General features: G+C 46.3%; 1 protein-coding gene across 19 annotated transcripts in view; it reads right to left on the bottom strand.

The window, feature by feature from the left end:
• SLIT3 (slit guidance ligand 3) overlaps nt 1-22,064 on the bottom strand; it is a 914,676-nt gene that overhangs the window by 173,792 nt on the left and 718,820 nt on the right. For all 19 annotated transcript variants that reach the window (XM_085001790.1, XM_085001791.1, XM_085001793.1 and 16 more), the window contains one exon: nt 13,509-13,580. In XM_085001790.1, coding sequence (XP_084857916.1) covers nt 13,509-13,580 — 72 coding nt within the window. The remainder of the gene's footprint in view (nt 1-13,508; nt 13,581-22,064) is intronic.

Here is a 22,064-nt window from a genome sequence, read left to right as displayed (position 1 = left end):
ATCAGCCGCCAATTCGGGCCTTGGATGATACAGATTCTGTAACAAAAGGGCCAGTGTTTGGCTCTTCCTTCATTATATATTCATATTATGACAGGCAGAAACTCATCTCCTTCCACCCAGCAGAGCCTCGGCGTTAAAAGGAAAAAAAAAAAAAAAAAAGATGCCTGCAAAATAAACGTAAAACGTGGAAGAGCAAAAGGGAAAGAGGACTTTTCAAATCCCACCCCTGCTAGACTTGGCCTGCGGCGTAAGTTTTCACGGTGCTCCAGGGTCTTGGGTCCCTGGATGCCAAAGAACTCCTTACTCATTCGTTGAGATCATCGGAGTGGTGATTCACGCTGATTCAACTGCCTCCCAATGGCCAATATAATTGCAAAACGTACCTTAAACACCATGAATGAGACGGCCTCAGTCTGCTACCTCTAGTTCATCATCTATAAACTGGGAGCCTGGACAATCAACCTTGTCTACGACATTATTTAGAAGCCAGGCGTTTTCCAGTGTGTCCAAGTGTCTGCCTTGGGCTGGTCGGCGGGGGGGTGCGAGGTGACAGAATGACCTCAGACTTACCTAACTGGACAGATGCGTTTGCAGCTGGGAGGAAGAGAAACAGACACTTCCACCTCGGCTGTACTTGAGGCGGGAAGAGAGGAAGAAGAAGAAGGCTCTTTAAATCCCCATGAAGAAGATGCTAAGAGAGAGTGGCGAACACGCCTTGGTCCCCCTCTACCCCGCCGCAGAGTCGGCGGGGCCTAGTCCAGCGATGGGCACACAGGACGACTCAGGAATTACTTACGGAAGGAAGAGATGCGTTTCCCAATGGGAAGGGTCATCACGCTCTTGCATCTTTAGATAAAAAATACATTTCCATGCTCCGCAGCCCTCTGGGCTGACCCAGGAGTACAAAGTTAATTGCCCACAGGAGTGAGGCTTGACAGCAGAGGAAGGGGGCTGTGCGGGGACCTTGGTACACACAGCACTACTACACGGGACCATCGCTCTTGTTTCAAAGGACAGTGGCTGTGCTGGAATGTGGGTGCAGTGCTGCCAGTCTCTCCCCCCCACCCCCGCGTTTTTTCCTGCTTTTTAGGGCCGCACCCTCGACACATTGAGGTTCCCAGGCTAGGGATCAAACTGGAGCTAGTGTCTGGCCTACACCACAGCTATAGCAACACAGGATCCGAGCCGCATCTGGGACCTACACCACAGCTCATGGCAATGCCGGATCCTTAACTCACTGAGTGAGGCCAGAGATCGAACCCGCCACCTCATGGTTACTAGTCGGATTCGTTTCCACCGTGCCACAACGGGAACACCATCCCCCCTTTTGTTAAAGAGAAAGCCAAACATCTAGAACTTTTATATGAAATCGCCTTGTTTATCGATACGGGTGACCGAATCACCTTAAGGAACAAAAGTCACAACTGAACCATATTCGGGGGCGGGATTTGGCTCGCAGAGGCCAATTTTCAGTCTCTAAACCAAAGAGATTAATTTAGCAATGGGAACCAAAATACATAATGTTTGTTTATCACACACGTGCTCTATCAATCCATCCATCCATCAAAGTATTTTAATGGCATTGGGGTGCTATGTGGGTCAAGTCTTCTTCCCACCCTGCACCTCCTGAAGGGCGGTCACTGGCTAAGACATGCTCCAGGAACATACCATTCAAACAATGTCTTTAAACGGTTAAAAATTATTCAGTGCTCCCCCCCCTGCTGCCGCCCCCATTATCATTACGCAGGGACAAAGAGTCCCGAAGAAGTGTCCACTTATAGGGTAAAACTGTTTCACCAGGCAGGTGTGCTTTTGTCCGTTTCTGCACACTACGCATCAGCTCTGCAGCTAAACACACGAACTGTTTCTCATTGGACCGTCTGGAACGAAGCCACGCCAGAGCCGTGAGCAGAAACAGCCACACAGGGGGCAGGAAAGGGGCTCTGCCCTTGGGCTGAGATGTCAGAGGGACTTTGCTTTTACCCGCGGCTATTTGTCTCAGATGGACTCTGTCAGGGAGCTGGGGACCATCTAAGCCTTCGGCTATTTGGGCTTAGAGATGGGCAGGGGTCCCTTGTTGGACTTCTGGTCACCTCTGGCAGCTGGGAGCAATGGCGCAAAATTTCATCTCTGCCCAGGTTGCCCTCTGACTGGACAGCCCCTTGTTGGGGGCACTGGGGTGGTCATGCCTCAAGCTGTGGCTGCAGGATTGGAAGGTTCTAGAAAGGGTGGGTGTGGTCCCCATGCTGAAGGTGGAATGTTCCCTTGGGAAAAATGCTGGAGATTAAGGGATGATGGGATGGGCAGGACAGAGAAGCTGGCTTCACTTTCTCTCATTTTCTGCCTGCTAACCTAGGAACAGAGTAGATGATAAATACAGCATTGGAGTAAGAGTCAACAGACCCATTTTCTGCCCAGGTTCTTCTGTGAAATTTTCCTATGGCTGCAGGCAAGTCACTTTTCCAGGGTAATTTTTTTTTTTTTTTGGTCTTTTTATGACCTCACCCATGGCTTATGGAAGTTTCTAGGCTAAGGGTCGAATTGGAGCTGTAGCCGTTGGCCAACACCACAGCCATAGCGACACGAGATCCAAGCTGCGTGTGTAGTAACCTCCACCACAGCTTATGGCAACGCTGGATCATTCACCCACTGAGCAAGGCGTAGGATCAAACCTGAGTCCTCATGGATGCTAGTAAGATTCGCTTCCGCTGAGCCACGAAAGGAACTCCCTAAGGGAGTCTCTTTCTCTTCAAATGGAGTGGTGGGACCAGTTGACCTCTGGTCTTTGCAGCCCACAGTTCCACTCTCTGCTTCCAACTGGGCTGCTGCTGGCTCTAAAAAGGCATTCCTGGAATGGGAATAGTTTTCCAGAAGGCAGTGGAAGGGATGGTGGATGCCCAGATCTGTCCAGGTCTGCATAAAGACGGGACACCTGGCCAAACTCGGAAAGATGGAGCCAGCCCCTGCGGTGCAGCATTTGGAAATAGTTGCATGGGGTCGGCTGTTTTTTCTTTCTCTCTTTATGTGGATATCAGGCTCAGCTTCAGTAGGGTTAATGGGCTCACTTTCCTAATCGCCTGCTGTATCTTCAGCTTCAGTACGGAGAAGGGACGGGTCTAGACATGGGAACGATTTCCCTACCCAGCTGACTTTGTGGAAGTCATTTGCAGAGCTCCGAGAAGCGAATAATTGGGATCAAGGAACGAATTCATGCAGAGAGGGTTTCACTTTGAGGGGAGACAGTTTTAATAACGATACTCCTGGATTTCAGTGCGAATGGGTCTTTTGGGGGTATAGGATCAAGATGTTTAAATGAAAAGAGAGAAAGGGCTGAGCGCATGGTGAGGGGAGTGGCAGATATTTCAAAGTATTTAGCTTCAGAAAATACGCTATTTCAACACTGTGCTTATTAATAGATGTGAAAGGCTCTAGCATTTAGGGGAGGGCAGGCCGGAAAGCAGGTGGGAGCTACAGAGATTTGCAGGGGGCGTGCCCTATCCAAATGTAGCACTTGCCCCGCAGCTCTAAACTAAACCTGCACTATCTGATGAGGCAGCCACGAGCTGTATGTGGCAAATTCGAGTTTCAATCAATTAAAATTAGATAAGACTAAGCATTTAGTTTCTCACTAGCCACATTGCAAGTTCTCAAGAGCCACATGTGATTAGCGGCTATTAGATTGGACAGCTCAGAGAGGAAGCATTTCCTTCCTCACAGAACGTCCTGTTAACGCTGGTCTACACCATCACAGCCACATGTCAACCTAGGGCTGCCTCGGCTTCTACGTAACCAAGGGAAACTGACATCATACACTTTTCAATAAGATGATCTCAGATTTAAGAGCTGACAACTCATTCTATTTTTTTTTAAACACTGGAAAGACCAGAAAAAAAAAATTAAAAAATGAAACCTCACATCTGCAGGTTTCATCCAACCACTGGATAAAATAGAGTTGATAGTTGGGGGTCCTCTGATTTAGTTATAAGTCAAGAGAATGGGCTCTCTACAGCTTCTCTATGGTGAGTCCAAATACAGCTTTAGAGAAACAGGACCCTTTTCCCCTTTATCCCTCCTCCTCACCATCCCTTGTTCGTGAGTGCCTTCAAAGATAGGACAGGAAAGCTTGCAGAAAGGTAAAATGATGCTCTGCTTCTGCGCCTTTCCCACGCTCTCCTCCCCTCCATGAAGCCAACTGATAGGAGGGATCAATTTCCTTCTTGAGTTCCTAGGATCTTGGCTTTTGGGACCCCGTTCTGTAGAATAATGGACTCTAGGCCATAGGTGAGCCAAGCCATCCAACATTCCACATCCTGAGTGGAAGTGGCAGCATCTGTCATAGGCAGGTTTGGCTCTTCAAGGGGATTCAAGAGCGGATATGGGGCAAGAGGCTAAACATGCTCAAACACTGGTCACCAAAGTCACTGAGGGCAGCTGGGGGATGGATAAAAGGCAGAGTCTGACCATCAGCCCAGGAGCACCTTTTCAAATCAGCATAGATGTGCACTGACCCCCTGACTGCGTTTGGCAACTTGAGGCATTTCTCCTCCAGCCACTTGATGCTGAGAGAAATCCCTCTGGAAGCTTTTTTCCAAGATGCAAAAGTATGGGTGGGACAGAGCAAACCACAGTGTTGCTCCCAAATCCAGTTTGTCCAACCAGAATTTCAGCCCAGAGACCTGGTGGCTGGAGTCCAAAGACCTTGGGCACAGCAAGACTTCCATCACCTGATTCCACCTAAGTGGAATCACAGGAGATGCTGACAGTAGGTGTCTTGCTGACTCAAAACCCTTCACTATATCCTCTCAACTTAGGAATGAACACCAATGCATTTTCAATTCAGAGGTGAAACTAGCCTTTCGTGAACTGCAACATGAAATAACACAGAAACCACTAGAACCCTCCCACATTCTAGTTACTTGGGCTGTTAAAAAGTGCTGCTTATTTAAATGGAAAAGATTATCTTACATTTCAAAGAAATGCTCACTTTTTCCCTTAAGCTGATGTTCTCAAAACCAAGCTTGTCATGTTAAGAGCTTGACAATGACCCAGCTTTCATTTGGGGTGGCTAGGAAGGAGGGGCGTGCCTTTATGGAAAACCTAGTCCCCTTCCCAGTACTCTGGGAGCTGAATGGAAGTTCTCAATGCTTTCCGCCAAGTGCAATTTTAATCCTGATTACCCCGACGAATCACAATTTACAGCACAGTACCAAAAAAATCATATTCTGGAGATATTTAAAGACTTTCATTAAGCAATGACAGTTCTATATTCAAAACTATGTCATGACTAAACACCCTGATTCCGAAGGCTGTTGAGACAAATAAAATGTTTGCATCTCCGGAGACATCCAGGTGAAACAGTTTGTAAATAAATGAAAATAAATCTTGCCTCTGTTGGAAAACACCAATTTTCACTGTGGCTCTAAGTTTGTTCATTGTTTTAAAAAAAGAAAAAAAAAATCACCACTTAGCTGAACGAATAAAAACCCAAAGAAACATGCTGTTTCAGTAAAACACTACATAGTTCGACATTCAAAATAATTCTGGGACAAACACAACCTTAGTTCTGTTGAGGACCTAGACATAACAGAGAATCTTGAGACGGGGGTAGGGTGAGCTTCAAATTCAGTTGATTACAATCGCGGTCGGCATCAGAGGTTCCAGATCCCTCATTCTGAATTTAACCGACAGCGGATTGATCTGCAGCATCCAAGATCTACCAGAAACGGCATCACCAGATGCAGAAAGCTGGACTGTAATTTCAACGCAATTCGGTTTAAACTGACTACCTACTATGTGTCAGGCTTGTGCAAGGTTTGGGAGATAAGGCAGTGAACACTACAGGGGCATTCTCCAACTTTGGTTTATGAGCATCCTGATTGAGTACCTTCTATTTGCTAGGCACACCCTTGAGATACAGGGCATGATAGATAGATAGATAAGTAGATAGATAGATGGATGTCAATTTTCAAAAAGAAAGTCTGTGGTTGCTGAATTATTCTGGGCATTCACTACAGTGAAAAAAATCTCACTAATACAGTGAAACAATCTCACAAAATTGTTTCTCTGATGTGTATGTTCTGGGATGTATTTATTTATTTATTTATTTATTTATTTTGTAGCAGAGCAGTTAAATGCAGGGGATTTGATCTGAAAGATAATCCCCTTGTTCTTGTCCTTGTCACCCTGGGCAATTTTCTGAGTTTCTGTGCGCCTCAGTTTCCTTACTGGTAAATGAGATTACTAAGATCTACCGTGTAAGGGTTGGAGAGGAGTTCCATAAAGGGATGCCCTCTAATATCTTATCACAGTGCCCAGAAGATAGCAGATGCTAAAACATGGAGGCTATAACAGTAATTACAATATTTACAGTAAGGGCAGTCATAGTTGGTATGGTATCACAGCATTACATAGCAATGCATTATTATTTTTATTTGTTAATCAGAGCATCTGGTTTCACACCCAGCAGAAGCTCATTTGAAGTAGAGGATACACCACCACTTGCTTAAGCTCTGGGTTTTCCAAACTGGACCAACCATGTGTATAAATGTCCCAATACCCAGCACTCAGCACCCTTCAGCCAGACATCCACCTGATCCTAGCAGAGTGAGCACACCCTGATCTGGCTATTAGGACTTTTGTCAATTTCTTTTCACTGCCTTCTTCTTATACCAGAAAAGGGCTTTCTTTCACATTCACTTTCTGTATCTACAAATAGGGCTCAGGATCGGGCCATGTCATACTTTCCTGGACGTGGTTGAATCAGAACTATGTTACAAGTCTGCGTAATTCCCATCACTGCTTTAACTCTTGACTCTCTAACCGTGGGCTGAGAGGGAGCTCATTACAACAGGCTGATGCTGGAGTCTGGGGAGGAAGAAACAGGGCAGGGGGTGTTCATTTCTTGTTTCTCATCATATGCATACACCCAACTACAAGGGTTTTAAAATCAAAGGGAATTTGGTGGCAAGTTCGGCTCTTGAGAAAGACTTCCCAAAAGATGAGGCATGAGACATCCCTGATGGATTCTGAGATGCCCTTGTTCTGTCTGGGAGTCTTGGACTCCACATCACTTAGTTCTGTCTGTGCATGTCTACTCAACAATCTGGTAAGCTCTCCCCTTCAGAGTTTGATCTGCTGGAGCACCTGCTCATTTAAAAGCATCACTGTCCCTGGCATCTGGTACTATTCTGACACACAGTGTGTCCTTGCTTCTTGGATGGATTAAAGCAGGGGCTGCCTGGGCTGGCAGGTAATGGAAATGGGAGAAAGTCAATGGGAAAGTGGAGTCTACACACCCCACCTAAGGAGGGCAGGTACTTTACAGCCACGACTGATAGGTGCAATACAGAAGTGCAGCCCCAGATTGCCAATGCTTCTGGTTTGCCACAGTCCAAAGTTGGAATTCTGGACTTCTTCAAAACTACCATCAATTTTCAATAGAAAATATTAACTTCAAATTGTAAAATACACTCTACTGGATTTAAAAAAAAAAAGGCCTCATCTGGAGTTCCTGCTGTGGTATAATGTATTAAGAATCCAACTGCGGTGCATTGGATGGCTGTGAAGGGAGGGGTTTAATTCCCTGCCCGGTGTGGCAGGTTAAAGGACCCGGTGTTCTGAAGCTGTGGCTGGGATTCGATCATAAAAAAAAAAAAAAAAAAAAGAAAGAAAAAAACAAAGGAAAAAAAAAAAGGAAACCTCATCTGCGGACACGATGTAGTCTGTGGTCTCATTTGCAACCTCTGGTTTCAAGAAAGCTGAAAGCAAAATTAGTCTTTGATTCTGTCATGGACTACAGCTTGCCTTCCCCCAATCTGCTAAATAATATGAAACATTTAATGATGGTTTTTTTTGTTTGTTTGTTTTTTGTCTTCTTAGTGCTGCACCTGTGGCATACAGCACTTCCTAGGCTAGGGGTTGAATCAGAGCTGTAGCCACCAGCCTACACCACAGCCACAGCAAGCCTGGGTCCTTAACCCACCGAGTGAGGCCAGGGATCAAACCTGTGTTCTCATGGTTACTAGTCAGTTTCATTTCCACTGAGCCATGAGGGGAACTCCTAATGATGTGTTTTGAAAGAACTGTTCTGTTTAGGATTCCCAATCTCACCAGGGCATTTCTTTTGAACAGCCTAATTGCCTGGAGGTGCCCACTGTGGGCAAAGTACATAGGGTCAGGGGTTGGGAGTCCCAGATATATCAGTCCTTTGCTACAACCAACTTGCTGTCACCTTTGGCAAATCTAGCCGGGGCTAGGACTAGGGTGAGGGAAGTAGGGCACCCAGGGTACAAATCGTGAGGTGGCATGGGCCACCCTCTAGTCCCGACTCTGCTCTCAATCTCTCTGTGCCTTATCTCAACAATAAGAGGTCATCCTGGAGACAGCTAAGGTCCTTCCAGAGCCAGCTGACGATAATGTCACTGAACTCCCAGATCTGGTAAATGACATAAATGCGAGCGAGGCTTTCAGAACAGCATGCACGGGTTATCTGCAGACCTGTCGGATCTATGTGATATTTGGCCAGTCCCAGTGATTTATCAAGGGCAGACCACTCACTGAAAGCGTTTTCAGGATGTACTCCTGACATCTTTAGCCTGGCATTTGGAGCAGCTTCTCTACTGAACTTGTGATTTGCTGCACGGAGTCAGGAGACAATGTCTGAGAATCTTGTCTCTTCTCTTGCAATACTATTAGAAACAAATTAAATATTTTATAAACCAGGTTTTCTCGTTTTTGTTTCTTTTGTCCACATTTTTTTTTCGCTTTTTAGGGCTGCACCTGCGGCATATGGAGGTTCCCAGGCTAGGGGTCTAATCAGAGGTACAGCTGCCAGCCTACACCAGAGCCACAGCAACGCCAGATCTGAGCCGCATCTTCAACCTGCACCACAGCTCACGGCAACACCAGATCCTTAACCCACTGAGCAAGGCCAGGGATCAAACCCGAAACCTCATGGTTCCTAGTCGGATTCGTTTCCGCTGTACCACGACGGGAACTCCTGTCCACACTCTTAATATTTTTTTCTATATATATATATATATATACACACATTTTTTTTCTTGACAGAGGATGGCATGCTGGGCAGGGAGGAGCCTGGTAAAATTGGTGAAATGGTGAAATGCATGGCTGTCCTCAGTCTAGCTGGCAGGGGCGAGAAAACCAGGGCTCCAAGTTCCGCCACGAGATTCCTGACCAGCCAAGGAGATGCAGTCTGGGCATATTCTACTGTGGTTTAAGCACACCTTACTCAGAGGATACCTAGTATGGGAACTGCCAAATATACAGAGCAAGAAAGGAATGGTCCGCGATTTGGGTCGCAGAAGGGTGTCTGACTCACGGAAAGCGGGGGCCCTCGGTGAAGCATCTTAAGCTCCATAAAGAAAGCTGGGGCTTTATTTAAGAGAGGGTCTGGAGAGTGGAACCTCCAAACTGTTTGCTGAGTACCAAATCAACTGTGATGAGACGTGAGAATACGTCATCTCTCGGACTAGGGGGTCGGTCAGCGAAAAAGCAGGATGATTTTCTTTGCCCTGCGAGTCTGATTTACCTTCCACTTTGCGGGGACCCGTCCCTGGGAAAAGGGAATGACCACTTCACAAGCTGTGGGAGGCACTGGCATTCTCCTCGGCAGGATGGCGAGTCACGGAGAGCTTGCCTAGACCAGCTCTGGTGGCCAGTTCCTACCACCCTCGGCCACGCTTCAGAGGAGCCAACACTATGGGGAGCTTAGTGACACCATCAGAAAGGCAGCTTGGTAGAAGGGTCGATCACATAGGTTCTGCTGCTTGCTAGTTAAGCAGTTGCTTGGCTTCTCTGACATGGGGATCTCTCTGTAAAAGGAGAGGGGCAGTAACACTTTCACTGGAGGGGTTGTGAGGATGCGAAGAGATAAAGGGTGTGAGAGCGCTGCTGGGTACCAGTAACCGCACAATGAACGCCAACTGTTATCATTCGCCTTTCTTTTTCCTTTCTCTCTCTCTTTTTTTTTTTTTTTTTTTTTTTTTTTTTTTGCCACATCCATGGCATGTGGAAGTTCTGAGGCCAAGGAACGACCTTGTGATACAGCAGTGACCTGAGCCACAGCAGCGACAATGCCAGATCCTTAACCCGCCGAGCCACCAGGGACCTCCAATCACTTGCCTTTCGATTCCTCTGCTGTAGCCGCACAGGAGCCTTGAGGAGCTGCGCCCATGCTGTGCTTTCCTTCTTTCCCCCTTTCCTGGCTATAACTGAAAAGGGGGGTGGCCTTTCTTCTTTGTCTACTACACTCTGTGCTGGACACCCCACTGGCAAAAGTAAAAAATGCAGTTGAGGTGGGCAGCTTAACCCTGCACAATTCCTCCCTCCTGACTCCAGGGGTTCCCACCCGAACGGTTCAATGTTACAGGTGCAATCAACCTCAGCCTCGATGGAAAGAAGTTTTACAGCGTTTCTACCCACAGAAAGGATGGAATAATAGGGTGATTCTGTGTGAAATATTTTCACTAGTAGTTGTGGGTTTTTTGTTTTTTGGTTTTGGGTTTTGTTTTGTTTTGTTTTTTAGGGCCGCACCCACAGCATATAAAGTTCCCAGGCTAGGGGCTGAATCGGAGCTATAACTGCGGGCCTACACCACAGCCACAGCCACGCAGGATCCGAGTCGCATCTGCCATCTACACCACAGCTCACGGCAATACCAGATCCTTAACCCACCGAGTGAGGCCAGGGATCGAACCCATGTCCTCATGGATCCTAGCTGGGTTCGTTTCCGCTGTGACGCAACAGGAACTCTGCTCACCAGCAGTTTTTGATTCCCAAAATTTGGAGAGCGTTTCCTTGAGGTAATCAGGAGTTTTCCCCTGTTTTGTACTGCATGCTGGCTAATGTGAGGGAGAAAACACACTTGACATGCTATATTTTGTCTTTTTGATGTGCAGACTTTAAAAGCTTGCGATACTTAAAGAAGACCTTTGTGGGGATAGAATGGTTTGCACGCCTCTCTTTGCCAATGCCTGTCTCTCTCCGAAGGATTGATTCAGTTACTGTATGAGGCCCTCACTTCGTCCCTATTTATGATTTCATTGTCAAGTTTCTTTACGGCGCCTAAGTTGTGACTGCCGAGAAGTGGCAGAACTGTCAATGTGCAGATGAGATTTGGAGGTCTGGGCGTGGGGAGGGAGGCGCTGTAAATGAAGATGTCAGCTCCAGCCAATTTCAGAATGGCTCACCATGAAGATGGATGTTTCCAAAGCTGTGCGTCTCTGCTGGAAATTAAAAACCCATGGAATACCTGATTATGATTAATTTTAAGTACTTAGCCATGTGAAGCCAAAGGAGAGTGTCTTTAAAACAAAGCTATTGATCTAGCTTTGTTTGGAATTGAGAAGATCAACTAATCAGATCCTGTGGGCTCTTTACAGTGATGGAGAAGGAGAACTTTTTTTTTTTTTTTTAATCATAGGCTTCAAGTTTGAGAGACCTGGTGTACTGGATAATATATATATACATATATTTTTTACAGAGAGGGGCAGTCCAGTTCTGTCCTGGACAAAGGTCTGATGGAGATGAGGGCACGGTGGGGATAAAGCTAGGGAAGCGGAGGGGACATCATTTAGAGAGTCCCTCCTATGTAGAATCTAAGGCATCTCTTCTTAAAGTTAAGGAAACAGACTCAGGGAAGTCGGGGAGCTGAGCCAAAGCCCCACTTTATCCTAGACCCCACGCCCAGGTGTGTCTGCCTGTGTGGCCCCCCCCCTCCCCGGACAGCCTTCCCAGTGAGGCGAGATGACACCCCTCCTGGTCGAGAGAGTGAACGTGTGGGCTGCCAGGTCATCACGGCTGTTTTATGGCAGCTGGTAACTTCCATTTCCTGGTCTCTTCCCAGGGCATTTTCTCATCCTTCTCAAGAAGAAGGTGATGGGCTCCTAGCAGCCCTTTCTACAGAGGTTTTTTTGCAGGCAGGGAAAATCACGCCTACCCTTCTCAGCTCCAGCCTCTTGATAAGAGGAGTCCTGGGTTACTAAATTTGGGCTGGCATTCTTTCTCACCCTAGCAGACACGCCTTTGGTGCCGGTTCCGGGGTCAGAGTTTGGGTGAGGAGCGATCATCCATCTTAGGAATGACAACCTGACCTCTCTGGCGGTGGGTCCTGCCTTTTCTGTACCAGGGATTCTCGGCTTGCCTCCGATTTCCAGCAGCTTGCAGCATCAGCACCCCCTGTGATTTCCCGTGATTCCTCTTGGAATCACCTTCCTCTCTCTCTCACAACGTGGAGAGGATGCCTCCAACCCGTTGCTACTGTCCGCAGGGCCAGGTGAAAAGGAAGGTGGGAGGAGGACCTTCCCTTATGGACAAAGGGACATTTTAACGTATTCATTCATTCATATGTTTGACATTCATTCATTCTTCTGTAACCTGGTGACGATGTAATTTTTTTATTTTCAGGGGAATGCTCGACACATCTCACCCTTATCATGGTGGCTAGAACTGTACCCTCAGAATCCTTTTGAGAATCAAGCAGTTACAGAACTTGGAAAGGGGACGTCACACCCAAGATAGAGCAACCAGCCCCTTCATTTTCCAAATGAGAAAACTGAGGCGCCAAGCATGGAAGAGACTTGCCCAAGGTCACACAGCTAAGTGCGGGGCAGAGTCAGGACTGAACCACACATCTCCCGATGCACGTTCTGCCAGGCTTTACTGCCTTCCTCTCCAGGTTCCCCCAAGTCGGGGACAGCTGGAAGTGTAGTTTTGGGGGAGAACAATCCAAATGTTTTCTTACACAATTCAGTTTTAGTTGGAATGACCCTAGGATGACTCCTAGCCGACTCTCCCCCTGGAAATCAGGTTTCCTTAGCTACACCCATTTGAAAAATCCGGAACACAGAAGGGCAGCTACACATTTTTCCTAGAAGCGGTACCCAGGGTGGGGTGGTCTTCTGGGGAGGGGTCCCCCTCCTCTCATCCTCTCCCCAGCCCCATCACTTTAAGGTTACTGCTTAAACTTTGGATTTAAACCTGAGATGAGAACCCAGGAGCAACGGGCACGGCTGGACTTTACCAGGCTGCTTGGCATTCCCCCCCCCCAGTCCTGTGCCAAAGTCCTTTTCTGATTCTGGGTGATCCAGCCGACCCCCTGGTCACCCTTTCTCATCTCTCGGACCTGTAACCTGTCTCTCCTTAAGCCCGCACTCTCCCTGGATGCTCTGGCAGGCGCCAGGGGTCTACCCCAGCCCATCTGGTTCACCCAGCAACAAACACGGCGAGAGCATGGGGGGGAGAAGGGACTCAATAGAGACTTAATTAGCAGGAACCCCAGTTTGTGGGAGGTGAGAAATCACACTTTGCTGCCCGCAAACACTTTGGCCAAGGTGAGCCGGAGGGATCCCCCGGTTCCCAGTTGTCACGGCACTGCAGCAGAAGACACAGAAACGCATCCCCACGGACCCCCCCCAGCACACACACTCCCCCTGTCTCCTCCTCACCCGGACACACACGCACACAAGGCAGCGATCGCAAAACCAACTCACAGGATCTCCAGATCACGCAGCGCTCGGAAGGCTCCATCTTCAATGCAGCTGATGTGGTTGTTGTCCAGTTGCCTGTGGAAAAGCAAGGGGGAGAGCGTGAAGGCTGAGCGGGGGCCGCGCCGAGGAGCCGGGGCGGCCCTGGCCGGGCGTCCCTGGTCCCCGGAGCGCCTGTCCCTCCACCCCCGCCGGCTCTGCTCGTCCCCGCCAGGAGCTCGCGCAGAGCCAGGCTGTCTGCCACGCTGCTGCTGTCTCTCCGCTCTGACTGTCTGAGGCAACTACACAGACGAGCGCACCAAAGGCTGTCAGGTCTCAGTAAATATTAATTGCGCATTTTTTTTTTTTTTTTTTTTTTTTTTTTAGGCAGAAGGGAGTAATTTCATTACATTAGGGCATCCAATCCATTACGAGCTCTTACCGTCATGGCACTGAAACAATTTCATTAAGCTAAAGGCCTGTAAATCATTGGAGGTCACTGCTCTGCCCTCCGTGACCTCCCAGAATGCTTTTTTTCCCTCTCTCCCTCTGCCTGTCTGCCTTTTACTGGAAGTTGCAGTCTTCTGCTCTGACACAGTGCTAAATCTCGAGGCTTTATCTGCCCAAGAGCGGCGAGGGTGCATGGGGAATATACCAATTCCAAATTAGACTCAACTAATCTAATTTTATAGTCTTTTTATTATTCTAAGCACCAAATGTCTGTGGTGGTTTGATGCCTCCGTGCTTTGTTAGGGGCCCATCTGGTAGGTCATTCGATTGAAGCATTTTCCGACTAAATACAGATTCCCTCAAACTGCACCAGTCATCATCAACATTAAAGAAATTCATTGATGGAAGCGTTCCTGATGGGGGGAGGGAAAAAAAAAAAAAGGAATATTGTTATGGCCTTAAAGATGTACCACTTAAATTTAAATTGGGGAGAATTAAAAGCACCTATTTCAGGACTTTTTCTTTTTCTTTTTTTTCTTACTTCCCTTTCCTTCTTATAAGCATGAAAATCATGATTTTTCAAAAAGACACCTTGACTAATGTACATTCTGGTGAGGGGCTGAGGTTATTTTCCGTGAGGGGTAACAAGCAGACACCGTTATCTCAAATCAAAATACGCCTCTTGTGTAAGTCAGGATACCACGACCACACCCCAACTTACATGTCATCTCTTTTACATATATAGGTCTGTCTGTCTGTCTATCTATGTATCTATTTATAATACACATATATAGTATATATACACATACATCTATTATATATTTGTAGTACATCTATAGTATATATACATCTATGGTATATACATACCTCATTTAATTAAAAAGTGCATTATACAGAAACTGGTTATTACCACCAGACTACTATATTTTGTGCACAGAACACACTGTAATCTTTGTGGGGAGACAGCCAGAGAAGCACGGCTGTGTTGCAAAACTCCCCTCTAGACTCCCTTTTTCTCTCTTTTGTCTCAGATAAAACCAGCCCTTCTTAGGTGGAAGGCTCTCCTGATGCTGGAATTTTTACTTGAAACTTGCGCTGATCTATCCCAAGACAATTCTCCGCAGAAGGTGTGTCGAAGCTGCCTCTGGTAGCTCCCTTGGAGCATTTTATACTCTGTTGAAGGAAGGTGGTATTGCAATTAAAATCCTGTTATCACGGAAAAAATATATAGAGGCAGGATTGCACAAATGCGCATGAATGAAATCCGTACAGAGTGATATGTGCATCAGAGCAGATGGGCCCTGCCACCGTCTCACGGGAAAGAGAATCATCTCAAAAGATGCTCCCGAAACAACACACTAAGATGCTCAGAATGTAAGCATAAGCAGGAAATGGGTACCCCAAGAAGCACTCTGTAGGTGGGCGAAATTCTACATCTAGGGTTCCAAGTTCTTGCTGACGCTGACTCACACGGGATCTCAGAGTTCCTGCTACCCCGAATTCTTCCCAAGCCTCGATTAATGGGAGTTTACCGAGTGTCCTTTTCGTAGATTTCCGGGAAGTGTTGGGGCTGCTGATTCCCCGCAGAGGTTCTATTAAGGCAGCCTAGTACCACTGCCCAGCTTCTAGATTTATCATCAGTTAAAGGGCCAATGAATCAACAACGCCTGGCCCACGCCAAGGCCACCAAACCTTACCAAGCAGAAATGCAGTGGAGTTGGCTTTGGCTCCAAGCAACTGTTTCACGAACGTGCTGAATTCGGCAAAAAACGGCACTGTTCCCCTATATAGAAAAGTATCTACCTCATCAAACTGGAAAGTCTGGGGTGGCGTGTAGAGATGGCTGTTTATGGCGCATCTGCTTTCGTGCAGACATTTTGGAGAGGTCCTGGCTATTAGAATATTATTTATTTGCTGGGATGTTTGCAGCAGTTGCTGTGACTTTTCTTTATGAGAGCACCAGAAACCAAAGAGGCTACTCTAAATGTACAGAATTTTAGGTGGAAAGAATGCAACTTGTGGGGGAGAAGAAACGCACAGAAGGAAGAGAAAAAAAATGAAGTGGTAGAAAGAAATTTAAGAAGGTATGGGAAAAGTTGAAATGGGCAAAAGATTGAAAAAAAGAAAAAATCCTATCAGGGTCCTGCAACTTTGGATCTAGAGAGGCGGGGACAAAGGGTCTCTGAGAAGGCCCTGCTCACTTTAAGGTTAAAAGCGGACATGTCTAGTATGTTATCAATTATGTGATGTTTAAATAGTTTCAGCAGGTGGCACAGGTTGACACCTAGCTGTTCATTAGTAATGAGGAAAACGAAGCTTTAATATAAGCATCTCTGTGGGTGTATTCCATAGAGTATTTTGGAACATACGAAATGTATCAAAATTTAAAATATTTATGCTGAAGTGTGCTTTTCTAGAAGACATTTATTATAACCACGGTTGTCTCCTTTCATTCTAGCCACAGATAAACAGTCTCCCCGCCTTGGTAGTCAGTCAGTCCCCAGAGGCATCATTCATGATGGAAGTCTGTGGGATAAAGGCTTGCGAGGTCCTGTCGGGCAAACAAAAACCTGAGTCACTTCCCTTCCCCGCTGTCACATCTCCATGGCACTGAGCATCGGTGTTCGCAAAACACTCATTCATGGTAAACAAGCGAGGTCCCTAAAACAAAGTAAATACACACCTTGGTTCAGACGAGCTTTTTTTTTTTCTTTCCAAAATTACATCCCAGACACATACAAGTTAGTCCTGAAGCACAGGAGACAGGCAGCGAAATAAAGGAAATGCAGCATCTTTTTGGGGGTGCTGGAAAGAAGTGCTAGCTATGAGACACACAGAGAAGCTTCCAGAGTTAAGGCCAGTGCATTTGACTTAGCAGTTTGCTTCCGGGGGTTGATGGAGGCTGCCAATGCGCGTTCTAAGCGCTCAGGTCAGAGGTCCATTTCGCGTCTTTGAAAGGACTCCTTTATAAGATCTTCTCAAAAGCAAATCAAAAAAGCCCATTGCCCGCTCCACATGAAACCCCGTTCGTTACTCAGGAGGCAGGTGCAAAAGGAACTTCGGAAAAGGGAGCACTAAGAACTCAGCTGTGGAATCTGCCTGGTAGCCTTCTTTCTATTCTTCCTTGGCCGTGAGAAGTGTGTTTTGCACTGCTACAGAATCCTTTCCTCTCGCCACACAGAATAACCTGCCCCGGTGCCCAGCATAGTGCCAGCGACTTCCCGGCTGGTCACCTCTGGCTGCGGGATGAATCCCTTGAGCGCAAGTGTGACAGGGCTGGCCTCAAACTACCTGCACGAAAGCTACCCACGGCCCCACCGCTAACGTGAGTGAGGACAGAGCATTCCCTTCCTGAGCTCATGGGGGCTGCCTTTCGGCCGCAGAGATCTCTGCTAGCGAGCATCTGGGGAGGCCACTTGGAAGAAAGGGAGATTTCCAGGGGCACAGTGTGACAATGAGGAGCCCGACGGCAGCGGGTCGAGGGAAGGTTGGCTGAGTTTTTGGGGAGGCGACTTTTACCGTGGTTTTACTTTATACAGAAGACTCAATGTGATTTTTCACTCTCCTGCGTGTGAATGAGGCGAGAAGCCCCCAAATGTTCATGATATTAAATTAACTGCTCTAATTTCCCTGGGCAGCTCCGATTTTGACAAACAATGTGAGTGCTGAAACGATACCAGAGTCCATTTAGAAAGGAATCCTGAGACAAGAACTCAATGCGGACTCCCCGAGAGGAGCTTTCTGACTTCTGTATTTTTATACTCTGAGAATATAAACAAGTCAGAAAGGAAAGCCAGCGTGAGTGAGGACTTAAAATAATCTCCACAAACAGCAGACAGGCAGAGAGTGCTTTTGTCAGAATTCCCATTTGCAAGCGTAGTATTATCACCATTCATCTCTTCCCATCACAATTTCAAATTTCATAATTGAAGCGGGAGAGAAATATTTTTGCGGTTCTGAAAAAACGAAAAGAAGCATATCTCAATCCTCAAAAAGGGGCTTTAAAAAAAAACTGATTACAATATGAAGAGCCATCTACCTATCATCCCCCGACACTCCCCCCTAGCCCCGCCACCAGCACCACCAGCAGCACACAACAACAAAAGAAAAAAGAAAATTTCATGATTTCAATGATGCATTTGAGACTCCATGAGGAATACCTTGGGAACAGATATCTCCAGAAACAGGCTATGGCGAGCTGCAAGAAAAGAAGAATTCCCAACTAGTTACCTAGATGCAAGATCTACACACCAGGATACAGCTACCCCGATGTTCACTTCTCATCCTGGCGTTCTGAGCACCCCAGTGTCTCAGCCCACGCATGGTTACACTTAGCCTCAAGGCACTGTCACTCCGGGGCCCCAAATCCAGCTGCAGTGCTTTGCTCTAGGACTGCAGCTCCAATGGCTACAGTCCTCCTCCTGCTAAATGGGAGAAGTAGTTAAGGTTTAGCCTCTTTAGAGTTAGTCAAACAGTTTGTTAATTTCTGAGCAAAAGTACATGAAATGCACAAGATAAGGGCAAGGACTTCCGCATGAGATTCACAAGGAAAGCCTTAGGGAAACTGAAAGCAAGTCTACAGTCTCAGAATTCAACAAATGACCCTACAAGACCAGTTGAATATTATTAGATGCTCACACTGTCTGAGGTACCCAGGATATAGAATGAAGTGTGAGATATCCTTTGAAAACATTTGGGAGGTTTTTACATCTCCATTATCATAAAAGAATTCTAAAAACTGATCTGAATTCATTTTTGATGAAACAGATATGTTCCAACATACACATATGCAAAGAGTGTTTCTTTTTCTACACCAAGGAGAAACAGAATGCTGTAACTTTTAAAAAACAAAACAAAACAAAAACACACAAACCCCGAGGAATCCCTGCTTTCTTAAAACATGCCCGATGACAAAACACAAAGTACAGCCTTGACCTGCTACTCCTTTTCTCCCCGTTATCCAATTGCCCTTTAAGGGAAAAAAAGAAATCTAGTAGTGCTTCTGAAGGTTGTTTTATATGACAGTTTAACATTCTAAAAAAAATCATTATTGAAGAGGAAATTATAGAAGCATCTGTCTTCTGCTGGCTGGGGTCTTCGAAAGAAAAAAAATAAAAACAAAGCTCAAGGTTATTGTCAGTGGCAAAAGGAAAAAAATCGTGTTGAAAAGAAATGCATACACTTCATATAATTGAGAACTGGTCACACTTTGTAGGCAAATCAAACACTTGATCCAAGCCACAGTCTGCTAATGAATTGTCAGTACCTCTCATCATTAAGGAGCTACTGTGATTTCGCATGAAAACAACATCTCAAATGAACAAAAAGAAGTGAATCTATTATTTTGCACATTTTGTACACTTGTCCACCAGACCCAAGAACACATGCAGGTAGATATGTTTACTGATCCATGAATTATTTATGTATCCACAAAGATTCTCATCTATAGGACTGACAACTTTATGCCTATTTTTTCCTACATAATAATGTATACTAACTCCCTATTGTATGCATGAAATGCGAATATATATATTATAGATAAAGTGATACTGACCTCCGAAATTTAACATGCCTGCATCTAGTCATATTATAGGGCTATTTAGAGAATTAAGTGATTGTTAGCATTCCAAAACAATGAACCCAACCTACTTGGCAAAGGACAGAGTCCTAGGTTAATTAAGCTCTCTGATCAGAACACCTCCCTAGAACTTGGTTAAGACCTGAAGCATCAACCAAGCAGCGTTATGCATCCTCTGCCTCACCGATAGCCTAACACCTTTTATTTGGTGTATATCATATGGCTTTTCCACATAGGCACCTTCTCAGTAGCAGAATAACTGCATCCACCCCAGTAGATGCTCTCAAAAGCAAGCTCTGCAATCATGCAAGTACAGATGATGAATTAGCACCAAAGAGGCACGCCAGGCCTTGGAGAATAAAGGTGTGTTTTACACATGGCTGGGAAATACCAGTAACTCCACTTCTGAGTTTACACAGTTTCTGGTCTGTTGGGGATTTGGCAAATGAATTTATACTGAAAAATGTGGGTGTGCAGGGGGTAGAACTCTCTGCAGACCAATTGAGTAGGAAAGAGAGTTGTTGGGAACAAGCTGAGCTCTCCTTTATTTTGGACAGGTTTCAATTTGAAGCAAATTTCTGGCCTTTCTAGGTAAATAAAACAACAACAAACAAACAAACACAAAGCAAATTAAATGAAGATACCCCACATTCACCAGGAGAGAATTTCCTTTTGTTTCCCAGCCACTTTTAGACTGGGAAGTTTGGTTACTGTTTGCAAAATGTGCGCTCATGTTTTGAAGCATGCCTCAAATACAGCCTTTCTTGGGTCAGCCTGACACGAGGACCAAAGGACCTTACACCAAGGATGTCCAACTTGCCAAGGTTTGCCTGGACCTTGCCCTGTTTTAGCGTGCAGACATCTGAGACCCATTCTGGGAAACTTCCACCCCAGGCAAACCTGATGGTTTTTGTGCCTTATTATATCCCAGTGGGCTGCCTCTGGTGGAAACAGATTTATTCTCAGTACGTCATTCCTTCACCAGTGTCCCTAAAACCTTAAATGCCTGTCGATTCACTAACTCAGCCTTCAGCTACATCAGCTCTAAAAGGCTCCTCATGGCAGCCAATGTAAGACAGGCTCTTGATAAACACACCGACAATTAGGCTAGTGGGAGCCCTCAAAGTGGCTGAAATGTTCTAATACGATTCTTAACCCTCCTCCTTGGGAATTCAAATTTCTTTGTAAGAAGCATCCGTGCTGATGTCATGAATCCTCAGAGGCCAAACAAATAAAAGGCTGTCTCCATAGCGATTGGGGCAGGTTTGTGGTTTCCCTAGTTACACTCTTGCACTCTAGAGTGACAACCATCTGGGGATCCTTCCTGGCATCGGGGAGAGAAGAGAGTGAGAAACTGGAAAGATGAAATGTGCTTTTGTTACCAGATCTGCAAGCCATCTACCCCATCATTGTGTTTCACTTCTTTTTTAAATCTACCACTACAAACTGTAGTACGTTTCTCAGTGTTTTTCCCACCCGGGGGGGGTGGGGTGGGAAATTTTCCCTTCGGACTCTAGAGATGAACTCTTCCAGCCTTGAGAATATGACCCAGAGGTGCAGCCAGAGGAGGAGAGGATTTCTTCCTTGCCAGAAGCGGCTGCAGGCATCAGAGCCCAGGCAGCACGCTGGTTTTCATTCAAACAGTGGCTCCTAAGCTGCCCTACTCAGGGCTGGTCTTTCCAGTGCATAGAAGCTGCCCCACAGCGGGCAGGGATGGTTTCGGAGGACCTCGAAAAGGCTTCATGTCCTTTTTTTAAAAAAAACCACAAGCATCTTTCATGGAGAAATTGAAAGCTTTCTTGCGTTTGCTCACAGTTCCAACCCACCCTCACTGCTAACTTTTGGAGGCTCTCAACATTTGCTCTCCATTGTTTATAAAATGGAAGGCTTGAGCTCCTGTAGGTTTTTGGTCCTGCGAAGGATGCATTCACATCTGCCCCGGGGAGCCCGGAGAGCAGAACTTCGGGTCCAAGATTAATCTGGAGTCTTAGGGTTTGGGGGCTTGCTTGGGACCTGTCACGCCTTTCTTCTGTCCTCTTTCTCCCTTTTGGAATGGGACCATTGGTCCAATACCTGTCCCAACACTGTGCTTTGGAAGCACATTTATATCTGATGCCACAGGTTCACAAGCATTGACCCAGAATGAATCATACCTCGAGTCCCACCCACATCTGCTTTAGGTGACATTTAGTGTTTCTTCCTTCCTTCCTCCTTTCCTTTCCCTTTTCTTTTCTTTTTTCTTTTGTCCTTTTTGTCTTTTTAGGGCCGCACCCTTGGCATATGGAAGTTCTCAGCTAGGGGTCCAATCTGAGCTGTAGCCGCCGGCCAAGCCATATCCACAGCAATGCTGGATCAGAGCCACGTCTGCAACCTCCACCACAGCTCACGGCAACACCGGATCCTTAGTCCACTGAGCAAGGCCAGGGATCGAACCCACATCCTCATGGATGCTAGTCAGGCTGATTAACCACAGAGCCACAATGGGAACTCCTCTTTCTTCCTTCCTTCCTTCCTTCTTTGGCTGCACCTGAGGCATGTGGAAGTTCCCAAGCCAG

Source organism: Sus scrofa, chromosome 16 (assembly GCF_054392235.1).
Source record: "Sus scrofa isolate SSC_HxYL_T2T_F1_AM1 chromosome 16, Sscrofa_HxYL_maternal_Yorkshire_Landrace_v2.0, whole genome shotgun sequence".
Taxonomy (NCBI): domain Eukaryota; kingdom Metazoa; phylum Chordata; class Mammalia; order Artiodactyla; family Suidae; genus Sus; species Sus scrofa.
This window is presented reverse-complemented; position numbering and strand designations above follow the sequence as displayed.